Here is a 15,966-nt window from a genome sequence, read left to right on the forward strand (position 1 = left end):
CCTGCACAACCTCATATACCCTAATGGAGGGTCCTACCTCCATCATGCACGTGTGCACTCTCCTCTCTCTCAGATGCTCTTGCCACATGTCCACAAACTGTAACCCAGAAAGGTACGTGTCTGCGTAGATGCATCCAACAGTGACCCCCTCCCCCACCCCTAGTGCCCCCACGTACATGCTCCGCAGCTTTCACATGAATAAATGGACAGATAGACTTTGTCTAGGGCTGGGAAAGAAAACAAAAAGCACCCAAGTAAGTACTAAAAGGTGAGGAGTAGGTGGAAACAATGGGTAACCAAAGAAGAAATTGCGTGGGGAGAGAGCCCGGGAGGGCGAGCAGCCAAAGGGGCCACATGCTCTTACTCAGTCTCCCCGCCCTGTGAGCACTCCGAGACATGGCCAGGCTCTGGCAACAGTGCGTGTCCCCAGCCTGCTTGGGGGTACTGACTTCGCTGCTGTTAGCACCTGCACACCTGTGTAGCCTGGGGAACTCAAGGCGTGGCTACTAACCAAGCAGCCCACAGGCCAACAGAGCTTGGGGGAGGAAGGAGCAGAGGGTTTCGGGGATGCTTTTCAAGATACTTGGATAAATTAAGAAAAGTGAGGGCACCTGGGTGGCTCAGTGGGTTAAGCCTCTGCCTTCCGCTCAGGTCATGATCCCAGGGTCCTGGGATGGAGCCCTCCACTGGGCTTTCTGCTCGCTGGGGAGCCTGCTTCCTCCTCTCTCTGCCTGCCTCTCTGCCTCTCTCAAGAGAGATCTTGTGATCTCTGTCAAGTAAATAAATAAAATCTTAAAAAAAAAAAAAGTTAAATTGTTTACTTACAGACAGACCTCTTTCTCCCATTTCTGTTTGCTGTTGCTATAGTTATCAGCCAAGTGGTTCGTCTACAACAAAAGACTGCACGGAAAAAGGGATGAGAAGAGTTTACTCTCTCCCTGCATCTAGGATTCAAGTCCCCGAAGTTCAGTCCCACTGCCCATAGGGCCCTTCTCTTCCTGCACTGCACTCAGAATGGGAGCCCACTTGGGGGTGGGGCGGGGGGGCGGAGACACCCCCCCCCCACCACCACTACCTCTTAAGGGATGCTCAAATCACTTGTTGTCCATTCTGATAACTATGGAGAGATCAAGCTGGAAAACGAAAAGATATTTATGGTTGATGAAATAGTAAAGGAAAACAGTTTCTTTTCTTCATAACCAGCAAAGTACTTAGAAAGTACTCTTGTTAAGAGTAAGATGGAGAAACACCTTCAAATTTTAAAATTCCCAATAAACACCAAAATTCAAATTTCTTAAAGATTTATAAGCAGTATAAATAATACCCTGAGGAATAAGAAAGGGGGAAAAATGCAAACATTGCGTAGTTGTGTTTTTGTTGGCAGAGATTTTATTTTTGTTTTTGTGAGTTTTTTTCAGGGGAAAATGCTTGAAAAATTAAAGAATCTGACAATTTATTTAGGATACTTTCTGAGCCTGGCTTCAAACTCCCGAGTTTTGCTTTTTGCACCCCTCAAGCAAAAATCTCATTAGGCGATGGCTTTACGTTTTGCACAGCTCCTTATTTTCCTACGCAGGGCAAATGGCTCGTCTCGTGTGCACAGAAAGGGCTGGAAAATATTTTTTGTGATCTGAGTGCAGCAGAGAGTCTAGGATTCCAGAGGAAGTGGAGGCCTCCCTCTCCACACAGGAAACAATCTTCAAGCAGGCCTTAAATGCCAGATTCCAGGCCGAGTTTAACTAACCACTGACAGCTCTGTAAACAAAGCAAGGACAAAAAGAGCCCGCTTCCCCTTTTCTGGTAGTCATTTTGGGTTTGGGGGCTGCAGGGGAATTCTGGAATCCTTGGCTTCATGGCACAGGAGCGCAAGGGAAGCGAGTTCCTCAGTTGAAGAGCTGGAAAGGGAAGATCTTTCTGGGATTAAAACCATCACGGAGGAGGTAGGAGAGGATAAAACGGTTTGGTCACAAAGAGCCGGGACTTTGGAGCTCTGAAACAGCTTGATCATCTGCAACTGCTTTTAAAAATGCTGCTGACTTACGTTTATTCATGGTATTATTGTTGTGGTCTTTTTTTTTTTTAAATCATTCTGATATTAATATTCTTTCAAAATATACAAATTATGCCTGGATACTTCTATTATTTTATTACTATTTTCATTCTTTTCCTTTTCCTTTTCTCTTAGTACCTACATATTCCTTTTTGCGCCACTTCTTTTTTTCTTCTTTCTCTTTTCCTCTTTCTTTGTTCACTTTTTCATAACCTTTGTCTGTGGCTCAGAAAGTTACAAAGAATAAAATCATTCAGTAGCTCTTAAGTGTTTTTACCAGGATTTCAAATCTTCAAAGTCTCTCTGTCTCCTGAGGTTTTTACTTATTGATTTTTAACTGTAATCCTGGGATCTTTACTTATTTGTCTCTAATAAGTAAGTTTCATGAATGAGACTCAATTTAGTACATGAAGGACTCAGCTCCGGAGCCAGAAATTGGTCACTAGCCACCTTGCCAGCCTTCTAAGGTGTTTTTCTTCAGAGTAAAGAAGAAGAGAGAGGGTGAAGAAATGGCAGGGGGCCAAAGCTGAAAGTGATTCATGGGAAACACTTTGATTCATCTGTGATATTGACCTACCTCCTCCCTGTTAGGTCCAGATTCTCCTGTCTCCCTAGACCTGAAGCCACACCATGGATGATTTTGAACGTCGCAGAGAACTCAGGAGGCAAAAGCGGGAAGAGATGCGTCTGGAAGCAGAAAGGTAAGGACCTAAGTTGGACAGTATTTGTATTCTGTTACTAATAGTGCTGGTTTCATGCTCCAAAGATCATCACTCTGAAGAGCCAAATATATTGCACACTAAACTGTTTGCCAAAGTAGTTATGGAAAATTCTCTTGTTATGATTCTAAATGCTGTGTAAAAAAAAGAAAGAAAGAAAACCAACATCAAGGAAGAGAGAGATTCTAGAGGAAGCAAATAGTTGCATTAAGTCAGAGCCTACACTGGAATTTTTGAATAACAAAGGCAATGTGTGGATAAAAGTTTTAAAAGCAGTTATAATGTTGAAATGACAGAAAAAATGACAAATGCTGACTATGAAACCAACTAGGAAATGGGAGTCTTTGGTCTAAAAATATAAAGGCTATAAGACCCAGATGGATCTTGTGACAAATTTTTATTCTTATTAGAAAAGTAACCAAATCCAGTAATCCACATATTAAAGGTTAATAGTTAATGGAGATTCTGAGTCTAGTTGAAAGCTGTTGTGTTGTTTGAGGCCTCTGTTGTGGTGACTTCAAGGACAGGTTGGGGCAGTGAAGCAATGACATACGAGGTATGGGGCATAAATGCATCTTGTAAAATTTGGGCCTCAGGGCAAAGGACATATAATGTGACTTAGATCAGACAGAGTAGGCATTCTTGGGTGTACCTGGCAAGAGGGAAGTATTTTATTTCAGGGAGAAACCACATGTAAATGGAGATTCTCTCCAGGCATTTGGAGATAGAAATGTTCTATCTTTTTTCAGAAAGGGAAAGAAATGATTATTAGAGGATAAGTTTGGAAACACCCAGTGTGGGGTGGCAAGTGGACAGTAGTGATAATGTCAAGAAAGCAAGCGTAGGGAGAGTGAGAGGTCATAAAGACGTAACAGAAGCCATCAGAGGAGACAAAAGTGTCAAGGACATGGGGAGAACTAAGGAGAGCATCCATGCTGAGCGGCCATCACCATCTTACAGGCAATTCCGAGCCCAGGGGGCCATACCTCTTACTCTTCCCAGTGATGTGTTACATGGCCTCGATCCAACTGAAAGTCAATGGAATACCTTGACCCAACAAATATTTATTAAGCATCAACCAAATTTCCATGTCTGTGTTAGGGACAGGGGGAGCAGTGATGAGATACACATAGGTGTGCTTCTGCTTTTATGTCCCTCATGGCTTTCTAGGAAACCAACATATAGCAAGATTAAAAAACAGACCAGGCCAGCGTCTGGGGCTAGAGGGACTCAGGAATGAGGACAGGAAATTGGGCATCAGGCTAGATCAGTATCTTCAGCATCTTTGCTTTTCTAGGTGAGCAGGGAGATGGGAAATCAATGTGCAAGGAGCACTAATACCAAATTGCTGTGATTTCAAATACTCTAATTACAGTGAACAAACTTGGTTTCCTTAGAACCAGAATTTTGCCTAAGAATTTTCTACACATCTGGTTCATCCCTTCTAGTTTTTTGTTTTGTGTACAAGGACATATTTTCCTTTAAAGTTAGTCATTAAAGGAATGTACTCAGTGAAGCTTAGTTAGGTACCCTTAATAATCTAAAGTAAATTTATACAAATTTATCCTAATTGGGGTATTATGTTCCATCTGATTCCTTTTCTTTATTTTTTTTTTCCCAAAGGAAGCATTTAACTGTTTCCTTACACTTGTACTGTTTACCTTTTCATGTTTCAAGATGAACCTTCTAGGTCTGTTATTCTGTGATGTGTTAAATAAATCCGTGTTTACTCTTTAGGATTTTATAAAATCTGATGGCTTATGGGAAAGTGAAGGTCAGGTTTTATGGTCCAACCAACTTTGATGGTAAAGTTCAGGGTGTGTACAGGAAACAGATGGCCTGAGCCAAAAATCAGGGACCATCCAAATTCATGGTTTTGATCTGAAGATAAAGGACATAGAAGACCCTGGGCAAATCCCTCTTCCTTTATCTTTAGCCCTGGCTTCCTCATCTGTAGCAGGAGTCGGTTTTTCTCTAGGGGATTGGTGGTCATTTTCACATTCCTTTTGCTTTTGGTATTGTCTAACTTTTTTTTTTTCACTATGGTCATATATTACTTTATTTAAAACAGTAAGGCATTTTGCATTTTGGAAAATGTGACCCTGTGGCCTTAGACATAATTTCCCAGGGTCAGACTAGAGAAGACCTAAATGGCCTTTGGATTTAGGGAACTAAAAGAAAGGACTCAACCTAGACCAGGAGTGCTGGTGGAATAAAAATAGAGTGGCCTCAAGGCTCAGAGCTGCAGATTCATTCATTCACACTTCCCATAAATTTTTAGTGGGCATCTACTCTGTTCTAAGCCCTATTTTGGGCACTGAGGGTAAACCAACAGAATGACAGAATTGGGAAAAGTATGCTTCATGCTTTCAACCTGTCAAAACCAAGTGATGATCAAGACACTACATATTATATCCTCAAGTATAATTTATACCCCAGTACTCCTTAAAAAGTATTAAAGATGGCTTGTGCCCTTTGTATGCTATACCCCTGCAGACAGTGTGGGGAAAGGGACACCACAGAGAAGAGAAAGTCTATTGACTTCCACTGCCTGCACACAAAGGCTCTCCAGATAAAAATACCCTGTTATTTCAAGTAGTTGTTATTGGGCTTGACGAGCAGGTGCAGTTCAGCTTTGCAGTGATAAATAATTGAAAACTTGTACGTTCACCAGATGTTATAACCACAAATTAAAACAACCCAGATTCTTACACATTTCATTCTTCAGAATAAATTTAAAAGGTTATTTAAAAAGCTAACCGTACGTTTTGTGCCTTGCTGGCTTTCACGGGTTTGGGACCAGAATGCCATCACTGCATCACGATGCCCCGGGACCGTCATACACCCACCTTGCTCTTCTGGTTCTCATCTGGGCTCTTTGAAATCATGTGGCTTTCCATAGCCTGACTATGAGCCTGGTCCATCAAATACATCCTTCCCTTCTTTGTCCTTCCCTTAGCCTACGCATCTTTTTGTTACTCAGCTTGTCCTTGTCCTACATTTGGCTATATCATTCTTTTTTTTTTTTTTAAAGATTTTATTTATTTATTTGAGAGAGAGACAGTGAGAGAGAGCATGAGCTAGGAGAAGATCAGAGGGAGAAGCAGACTCCCCGTGGAGCTGGGAGCCCGATGCGGGACTCGATCCTGGGACTCCGGGATCATGACCTGAGCCGAAGGCAGTCGTCCAACCAACTGAGCCACCCAGGCGTCCCTGGCTATATCATTCTTGAGTCCTTAAGATGATTTGGTAGAAGGAAGTACTTCATTTCATCATCATCAAAAAAAAAAAAAAAGTATTGACTCTTTATAAAGCACAAGGTATTACACTGAATCACAGGGATAAGTGGTCCCAGTCCAAGCAGTATCCCAATAGTCACAAAGCTCATATCCTTGGTGGATTAGTAACTTCAGAGCAATCTTGAGCAAAAAGGGGCAAAAACATTGCAATAGACAAAATAGACTGAACAAGGAATCAGTGAAAATTCTAAGTGCATTGTTTCTAAGTAAAAGATACTATTTGTACACACCTTAAATTAAACTGTATTTTTAAAGTAGTTACCTATTTGAACAAATAATAGTTTTGCTCTTTATTTTTCATCTATATCATGAGATAAAAAAATTAATGTGTTTATTCTGCTTCCCTTCCTATATCTATCTTTTATTTCAGTCCCTCTCTGCCTTTGTCTCTGTGTTTCTCAGTGCGTCTTAAATGTGTTTTCCACTGGCCTGTGTGCATCTTCATTAACCCTTGACTCGTGTGTTTCCATTTCTTCTCCTATCTGCATACCTAATCCATCTTACCCTGGATGATTTACGCAGGTGCTTTTGTATCATCAGGGCATACATACATTTCAAGGGGGAAAATGTAGGGAAGAGGAAATATTTTCGAAGGGGTCAAATTCAGCTCTTTTCCTGCTCAAGTAGAAAGTAGAAGTAGAAAAAAATGCTGGGCCTTTCATATATATCTGGCAAAGATGGACTGATTACAGCACCAGCGGTCAGTATGTCTGAGTAGAACATATATGTCCTATATAAATGAAGACACACAAGAAGGCATTAGCAGTGGGAAACAGTAGAGCTTAGTAGTCAAGGGTGTGCCTGTGCTTTCAGATCCCAGGTCTACCACTTAATTACCCAAATGAGCTTAAAAATTATTCAGTATTTCTAACTTTGTTTTCTCCTCTCTTAAATGGGGGACATAATATTCACCTTATCGTGCTTTTGCGGGAAAACAAAGGTAATACATGGAGGTATTAACACAGTACTAATTACCTAGTATTTATTACCTAACCACTTCCTGAATGATTATTTTTGTCTATTGAGTGTTATTCAATAAGCATCTTTATTAATTATTACTATATTTATCTAATTTGATTCTCAAAACACACAAAGAATTAAAGATACTATTTTACATTTACCATAAAACAGAACAAAATAAAAAATATGAAGTTTTTCTTTCTGCACTCCTCAGAGGCTCCAGGAACCTTAGGCAAAATGAAGAGCAGGAATTTGCTACTTAGTGATGAATTTCGAGTGGAGGTGATGGGTATCAGGGCTCAAGGAAGGACTGCTAGATGGTGTCTCAGCCACAAAAGTTGACACCCATTCCGGTGGAGTTCCTCTTTTACATGTTGCCAAAAGGGTTTTGAGCTTGGGTTTGTCTGCTGAGAAACCAGCAGTGAAGTTTTCTCCATGAGGTCTTCAGTCGGTCACACTTTTCCCAGTGCTGGGCTTGTTCACACAACAAGCAGCTCTCCCACTTTTCAAGACATGAACTCATTACATTCCCAGCTCATGCCGTCCACATCCAACACTGAGTTTCTCTTTTTGATCAGAAGAAAGGCCCCTATTGTAGAGTGGCGTTATCAGATTCAGAGGCTCAAAGACATAAATAAAGAGAATGGAAACACTCTTGCTGTTGTCTTCATTCATACATTTTTATGAGCCTCTGAAATACACTGATGATTAGACATTTTGAAAGTAAATATTTTTACTATAGTAGAAAAACAAACAATTTTTTTAAATCCACTGAGTCTAAGTAGCTCCCTCCCAGGACTTGGACACTAAAAGGTTTTTACCTGATTTAATAGTGTAGCCAATCAATGGTTATACGATACACAAACACAAAAATGCTCTTATTTACAGTGCTTAGCATTGAGGTCTTGAAATTTTAAATCAGAATCTTTCAAATGCAATTTTTTGTTATTCTGTAATCAGAAAATTATTTCTCATTAGGAAATGAAATAAAACATTCCTTTGGAACTGTCTAAATTATTAGAGCATCTAAATTTGTTCAAAACTATCCTTCACCTCTCAAGTCACTCCAAGGGGCAAAACAAGTGTTAGGACTTGTATCTACATTTCTGCTTTGAGTTAAAAGTTCTTTTCAATTAATTTTTTGAAAGAGATTTTAAATGATTTCTGTAAAGTTTTTATATTTATTTGATATTATTTAGGGTCAGCCCCACTTGAATGTGGGGGCACGGACAAAATGAGATGGATAATCTTCACCTGAGAGATCTTTGCTTATTTGTTTGTGTCCAGCCACATAAAGAATCAAAATATATATACATATGCATATCCTCCCTCTCGTGTTCTCTCTCATTCTAAATAGACATTATTTATTCTCTGTCAGTTTATAATTGGTGAGATTATAAATGGTGAAGATGGCATACTTGAACCAGTTTCCACTAGCCTAGTAAATTCCTCTGCCACTAAAGTATCCCGCTTTAAGGTGGCGTGGAGCATCAAGGCTCTACCCAACATGGCAGCCATTCAATGGAACTTGAAAATCTAGATTCTTTTTAAAAGTGTTTTTCTCAGCCTGGGGTACCTGTTTGGCTCAGTGGGTTAAAGCCTCTGCCTTCAGCTCAGGTCATGATCTCAGAGTCCTGGGATCGAGCCCTGCATCTGACTCTCTGCTCAACCGGGAGCCTGCTTCCCCCACACTCCCGCCTGCCTCTCTGCCTACTTGTGACCTTGGTCTGTCAAATAAATAAATAAAATCTTTTAAAAAAAATGTTTTAACATATTTTTATCCAAGTGTAATTAACATACAGTGCTCTTAGTTTCAGGTGTACAAAGAAAATCTAGATTCTTGAGGACCTCATATGCTGACTTATAACTTCCTTCTTAGGAAAATTGTGATATATATATATATATATATATATATATATATATATTGAGCATATAGTATGCTCAATATATGCTCTATATATATATATCTATCACAATTTTCTTAAGAAGGAAATTTTCCTAATATATATATATTAGGAAAATTGTGATATATATCAGTACACTTGACACTTAAATTAGTGAATTTTTCTTATAGGCTGTGTGTGTGACACAATTTATCAGTCTTTAGTCACCTGAGGAAAATCAGAATGATGTGTTTTTTAAGCATATGGGCGACAAAGTCTGACAGACCTGAGTTCAAATCCTAACTTTGACAACTACTAGTTGGGTGGCCTTGTGACGAATTACTTAAACATACTTTGCTTCTATTTCTTTATGTATAAAAATGGGAATAATTATTCTGCCTCATAGTCACTGTGAAGATTAGACTAGTTAACCTGTGTAGAGAAACTAACACAAGCCTGGTACATACTATATGCTCAATATATGTTAGATGTTATTATTAAAACCATATTAATGTTTTAGTGTATCTTTGGCACAAAATAATATTTTACTGAATTTGAATTTTTATTCATGTCAGTTCATTCATTATGATATGCCGCATCCTTACTGCAAAGCTTCTCTCCTGTGCTGATCTCAGTAGTTGCTAAGATGTTTCTGTTGAGGCTGGGAAAGAGTTAAATCTTTTTGGAGTGCTTGGGTAGCCCAGTTGTTAGGTGTCTGCCTTTAGCTCAGGTCATGGTTCCAGGGTCCTGGGGTTGAGCCCCGCGTAGGGCTTCCTGCTCAGCAAACCTGCTTCTCCCTCTCCCTCCCTGGGCTGCTCCCCCTGCTGTGCTCTCTCTCTCTTTGTCAAATAAATAAAATTTAAAAAAAAAAAAAAGAATTTAATCTTTGGTTCCATCTAAGTCTACTGCACAAATGTAATTGCTATATGAGATTTAAAAATCACAGACTAGCCATGTGGTTAATTTTCTAATTCATTAATGATATGTTTTTTTATTTAAAACAGTAAGTGTGTAAAAACTCAGAATTTTACCTAAAGAGTTCAGTTCAGCAAAGTAGTTCTCAAATGGAAAAGAGTATCAGCCAAATATCTCATCCAGTGTTATAAGGAAGGAACTGTCTTTGTTCATTATCAGCCAAGTGCCAGCTTAAGCGGTACACTCTATTTACCTTACATAATTTGATTGTCACAACAACCCTATGCCTTGTTTAGTCTGTTCAGGCTGAATACCATAGATGGCATGGCTTATAAACAACAGAAACCTCTCTGGAGGCTGGGCAGTCCAAGATCAAGGCGCCAGCAAGATCAGGATCTATGAGGTTCTGCTTCCGGGTTCCTAGACAGCTGCCTTCTCGCTGTGTCCTCACATGGTCGGATGGGCAGGGCTGTTCTCTGGGGTCGCTTTTATACAAGGACACCTATTCCTTTCATGAGGATGCCATCCCCGTGCTGTAATCACCCTCCCCCCAAACCTCAGCTCTAAGTACCTTCACACTGGGGGATAGATGTCAACATAGGAATGCAGGGGAAGGCAACAAACATTTATCCTAGAGCAGACCCGGGTATTACTGTCCCTATTTCATGGTTGAGGCATCTGTAGAGCTGAAAGTTTAAGTAACGTGTCCAACTTCATAAAGCTAAGGAGTGTAGTGCGGTTCTGCCTGCCCCAAATCTCAAAGCTTTTCTACTCTAACAGATAGATCAATGGAATTTTTCATGTTTCAGTTTTAACTGGTTGTCTTGACTGAAGGTCCATCTTCTCTACAATGCCAGAGTAACTCCCTAAGATGGGGAAAAAACATTCAAAGCAACAAACTATAAATGAGAATTGGGGGCCTAATTGAAGTGTTCTTTATGCTTATTCGGGTGACTTGCTTGCATATGTAGACACAGTGATTGTTTTATTTGCCCTCTAAAACTCTTCTGTGTTATTACCATTTCACAGAAAAATAGAAACAGAGAAGATCAAGTTTTCCCCCCTCAAGCCAAGGAAGGCTGTTGGCATCGCTGCTCTTGGCTTTTCTTTGTATTTTTCCCAATAAGACTATAGTCACCATTAGGATAGGGACTTAGTCACATCATCACTCATAAAAACTTACGGCTGTCACTGACCTTACAGATAATCTTCTGCAATGGAAAGTGACTTTTTCATTTTTGGACCACACACTACTCTGTCTCTGATGAAAGCTGTAGACCCTCCTCCAAGAAGAATGCACACACGTACCCACAAAACTTGGCACTTACTTCCAGTGGCATCATGGACCTCCACCCATAGACCTGCTGGGGGCCCGTGAAACGCTGGGCCAAGAATCCCTGACCTAATGAATTGTAAAAGTTTCATTTTACGGAACTTGAGTATAGGAATGCTGACTTTCTCAAGATCATCCAACTAAGCCTTCTTGTACGTTATTCATCTCCCTGAATGAATGGAGCTGTCTGGAACAAGTGCTCTGGCTATCGATTAGGACATTTGAGCATACTTCTGGGAAAGTATATATGCTGGAAAGTATTATATGTAGAGTGGGTTTCTTTAATTTGAAAACAATTTATGAATAATATTTCTTTTTTAAAAGATTTTATTTATATATTTGAAAGAGAGAAACAGTAAGAGAAGGAATAAAGCAGGGGGAGCGGGAGAGAGAGAACCAGGATTTCTGCTGAGCGGGGAGCTCGATGCGGGGCTCGATCCAGGGACCCCAGGATCATGACCTGAGGCGAAGGCAGGCGCTTAATGACTGAGCCACCCAGGCGCCCCTATGGATAATATTTCTAAATAAAAGGAGATTAGGTCAGATTACTTCATGGAGAGAGAAAATGAAAAGAAAAGAAAGATAAGTGGATAGGCAGAATGAAAACAATTCATTGTTAGGAACTGGAAATCCAACTTTGCCAAGTCAAGAAAAAAAAAAAACCCTGTTGATTTTGCAAATAGAACGTTATCTGCCATCAATTTTGAGATTCTTCTATTTGGCATATAGGATCTTGGCAAGATTTCTTTAAACAAATCTTAATTATGATACTAAGTTATTATGTAGGATTTCTTCATCCTTACCAGTTTCATTTAGCAATTCAAAGCCCTCAAAGGATTTTTCTCATGAAATATGTAAAAGATAAGAGCGAATTTGATTCCTTAAAGAGGATTTTGTGTTTCATTATTATTACTACCATTTTTTGAGAGGATGGGGCACATCGAAGGGAGACACAGACCTGATGCTTTCCAGAAAACAGGATCGCTCAGATTTGGGTTTGAATCCTCGCAGGGTTACAAAAGACAACTCTTCGCTTCTCTCATCACATTTTCTCATGAGGAAGACAGCCTTATAAGGTTTCATGTAGCACTAGATGGATAGATGACAGATGGATAGAGGCTAGGTAGGTAGAAAGAAACAAATAATATATATTAATATTCGACTAGTGCTCAGTAAATGTGACCTGTGTTTGCTGGTTTGGGGCTGGCTAGAGGACATGGTAAGGAAGGAGCTATCAGGAAAGCCCTCTCCAGGTTGTATCCCCAAGAATCAATGAATATGTGCTTAGTTATCATATTAGACAGTTTGGTCTAGTCTCCACTATGCTTCAAATCTGTTTTAGCAGCCTGCCTTGAAAGTGATGGCAGAATTATGGATATGAAGTCTCTCTGCTGAAAAGAAAATCAACCTCCTTATTTCTAACAGTCTTTTTTCATTTTCCCTACTGGTTTTAAATCAAGATAAAAAATACAGGATAGTTTGGTATCTAATGTAGCAAGGTCTTTATCTTAAAAAATTATATATCTAATACTCAGTTAATCATGTATTATAAATAGTTTTCTTTTGCCTTGTGGAATTATCACTTTATTTTTCATATTACATAACTATGGTAGTAACCAAAACCCTCTCAACCATATATATAAATACTGTACTAATAATATAAAGAAAGTATGTACCCATTTTTCACAAAATAATTTTTAATCATTTTATTCTAAATTTGTGATTGTATTCATTTTAATTATGAGAAGCTGATACATGCAAAATAATATAATTTATACAGAAGTTGTAAATCATTATAATGCATGTTGTAAGCTTATCACTGAGCTTCACATCTAGAACATTTCCAATGCCACTGACACTTTCTCCTGACCCTTCTCTAATCCCATCCCCTTGCTTCTTCATCAATATAATTAATTAGTATCCTGAATAATTTTTTTGTTTTTTTTTTAGTATAGGCTCCGTGCTCAGTCAGTGTGGAGCCCAACATAGGGCTTGAACTCATGACCCTGAGATCAAGACCTGAACTGAGATCAAGAGTTGGGTGCTTAACCAACTGAACCACCCAGGTGCCCCATAATTCATTTATTTTTAAATAAAATTCTAAATAAGAAAATATGAATTAGGTGATAGTTTTTCTAGGACCCTGTGATCAGAGCATTCCAAAGATTCTCTCCAGACTCAGTTGAAGGTGTCAATGAGAGACCACAGTTCCATGAGAGTGCAAGAAGTTTGTCTTTCCGAACACACAGGATCAAAGGGGTCCCTCTGCCATGTAAGGCTGGGAACTTTGGAGAAGTTTTGCAGACCAAGAATTCTCTACAAACAAAAGAATTTTCATCAAAATCAAATAAAAATGTAATGAAGCCTATCAAATATGTATGTTGAATCTATCTATTCTGCCCATTGATTTTCTCACTGACCAGGCAGATACAAGAGATCTTCATTTGCAGCCTTCATCTGGCTGGGTGGGAATGGCAGACAGGAATGATTTGATTCCAGACTATTCCAAGTTCTTAGTCAAGGTAAATCTATCTCAATTGCTTTCAAGTCTTCTAGGGAAGTTCTTGACCTTTTTTTTTTTTTTAAAAGATTTTATTTATTTATTTGAGAGGGAGAGAAGAAAGAGAGCGCATGAGAAGGGGAGGGTCAGAGGGAGAAGCAGACTTCCTGGCAAGCAGGAACCCCAATATGGGATTTGATCCCAGGACTCCAGGATCATGACCTGGGCTGAAGGCAGTCACTTAACCAACTGAGCCACCCAGGAACTCCAAGTTCTTGACCTTTATGATCCCAGAGGTCCTTAGCAGTAATACAAGAAAGTACCACTGGAGATGAGACATGAGCATGTTGGAATGATGTAGAGGCTGTATAAGTAGATTTTCATTCATCTGTGAATGAGGTTAAAGAGGAATAATGTACATACTTTGTGAATATTACTAGTTCTTTTCACTAGAGTGTTGTCTATTAAGCAGTGTTCATCAACAGTTTTTTAAGAATGTAATTTTTAAAAAACTTTAGAAACATTCACTTATTTTTAAGTTTAATTTTCTAATTATAAATCATTTTCATGTATGCAACTGTTAAACAAGTTTGTAATGTTTCCTTAGCCTAGTGGTAGTCAGCAGGTATGCTCAAACATATTTTCAAAACTGAATTTCTTTTTTTTTTTTTTAAAGATTTTAGTTATTATTTGACAGAGAGAAATGCAGCGAGAGAGGAAACACGAGCAGGGGGAGTTGGAGAGGGAAGCAGACTCTCTGCCAAGCAGGGAAGCCCAACTCGATGCGGGGCTAGCCCAGGACGGGGCTTGATCCCAGGACCCCGGGATCATGTCCCAAGCCATAGGCAGACACTTAACTACTGAGCCACCCAGGCACCCCAAAACTGAATTTCTTTTAAAATATTCTACGGGCTCCTGGGTGGCTCAGTGGGTTAAAGCCTGTGCCTTCGGCTCAGGTCATGATCTCAGGGTCCTGGGATGGAGCCCCGCATTGGGCTCTCTGCTCAGCAGGGAGCCTGCTTCTTTCTCTCTCTCTGCCTACCTCTCTGCCTACTTGTGATCTCTGTTGGTCAAATAAGTAAATAAAGTCTTTAAAAATAAATAAATAAATAAAATATTCTAGAATTTATACTGGCCTTTCTTCCAGTTAGTCTAAATTAGTGAAATCTGACCTTGCATTTGAGATTAGTACCAATGGACTAAGTCAAAATGTGAGAGTTTATTTTCCATTTTAATAACTCCCTGCATCACATACAGTTCCTTTGTTGGAATAAAAATCTTGGTAAAAGTACACATCAGCCACTATAAATAGCACCCATGAGCCTGTACATTCAGGAGAGTCTCCGGAGAGTGTATTTTAAACTGCACGTTGTTTAGAATAGGAAATTCTTCCAATATTCATATTTTCCACTGTGGGTGACATGGACAATCCTGTATCACATCTTCACAAGCTTCCATTTTCCTATACCATTTAGGAAGCCAACTGATAAGTTTCCAGAAGATTGCTCAATATGTGCTATTTATTTGCCTAAGGTTAACCTGCATTTTATTGTCCAGTGCGAACGTTGCATACTTAGGGGCTCTCCAGATGAAAGCTAGGTAACTCCTAGAGCTGGCACCAGCAACAAGATAATGAAAGGGTCCTTTCTTTCTGGAGTTCATAGCTCTGCTGTGCCTACTTAGAAAAACAGCAGGCAACCCATTTTTGATTCCCACAGAAAACCTTGCACTATTGGCAGGTCTTTCTGGGGAACTCAAGAGAGCAATGTGGAAAATAAGTGGGCAGGAAGTGAACAGACAGACGAGCAGGATGAGGTGATGGGGTATCGTGCTGGTTCAAAGACAAGCAGCCTCGGCAGGTGTAATGGCACAGCCATCTTCCCCAAGTCACTGTTGGCAATGCTACTAGTTGTATACCTCTGCCCACTCCTTCCTTGAACAGTCCTTCTGTTTCTCTCACCAAGTCTTGTGTAAATCTTGATTTTGTGTGTGTGTGTGTGTGTGTGTGTGGCCCTTTTGGGGGATCTAATATCCCCTCGCCATTTCTCCTCTCTCTCTTTTTTTTAAACGAATTTATTTATTTATGTAAAAGAGATTACAAGTAGGCAGAGAGGTGGGGGGTGGGGCGGGGAAGCAGGCTCCCTGCAGAGCAGAGAGCCTGATGAGGGGCGGGATCCCAGGACCCTGGGATCATGACCTGAGCTGAAGGCAGAGGCTTTAACCCACTGAGCCACCCAGGCACCCCTGTCCTCTCTTGACGAAGAAGAAGATGAGAAGCTACTGTTGAAGGGCCTTGGACAAAAACTG

At 39.9% G+C, this 15,966-nt stretch overlaps 1 protein-coding gene across 3 annotated transcripts in view; it reads left to right on the plus strand.

Moving 5' to 3' along the window:
• CALD1 (caldesmon 1) overlaps positions 1-15,966 on the plus strand; it is a 188,669-nt gene that overhangs the window by 83,553 nt on the left and 89,150 nt on the right. For 2 of the 3 annotated variants that reach the window (XM_004741727.3, XM_013050292.2), the window contains exon 3: positions 2,642-2,751. In XM_004741727.3, the coding sequence (XP_004741784.2) occupies positions 2,681-2,751 (71 nt within the window). In that variant the 5' untranslated portion in view covers positions 2,642-2,680. Of the gene's footprint in view, positions 1-1,694; positions 1,941-2,641; positions 2,752-15,966 lie in introns of those variants that run through there. The other variant, XM_004741728.3, reaches the window with a different exon arrangement.

The sequence above is a fragment of the Mustela putorius genome, unplaced genomic scaffold (assembly GCF_011764305.1).
Source record: "Mustela putorius furo isolate JIRA1106 unplaced genomic scaffold, ASM1176430v1.1 tig00003845_pilon_pilon_pilon, whole genome shotgun sequence".
NCBI lineage: Eukaryota > Metazoa > Chordata > Mammalia > Carnivora > Mustelidae > Mustela > Mustela putorius.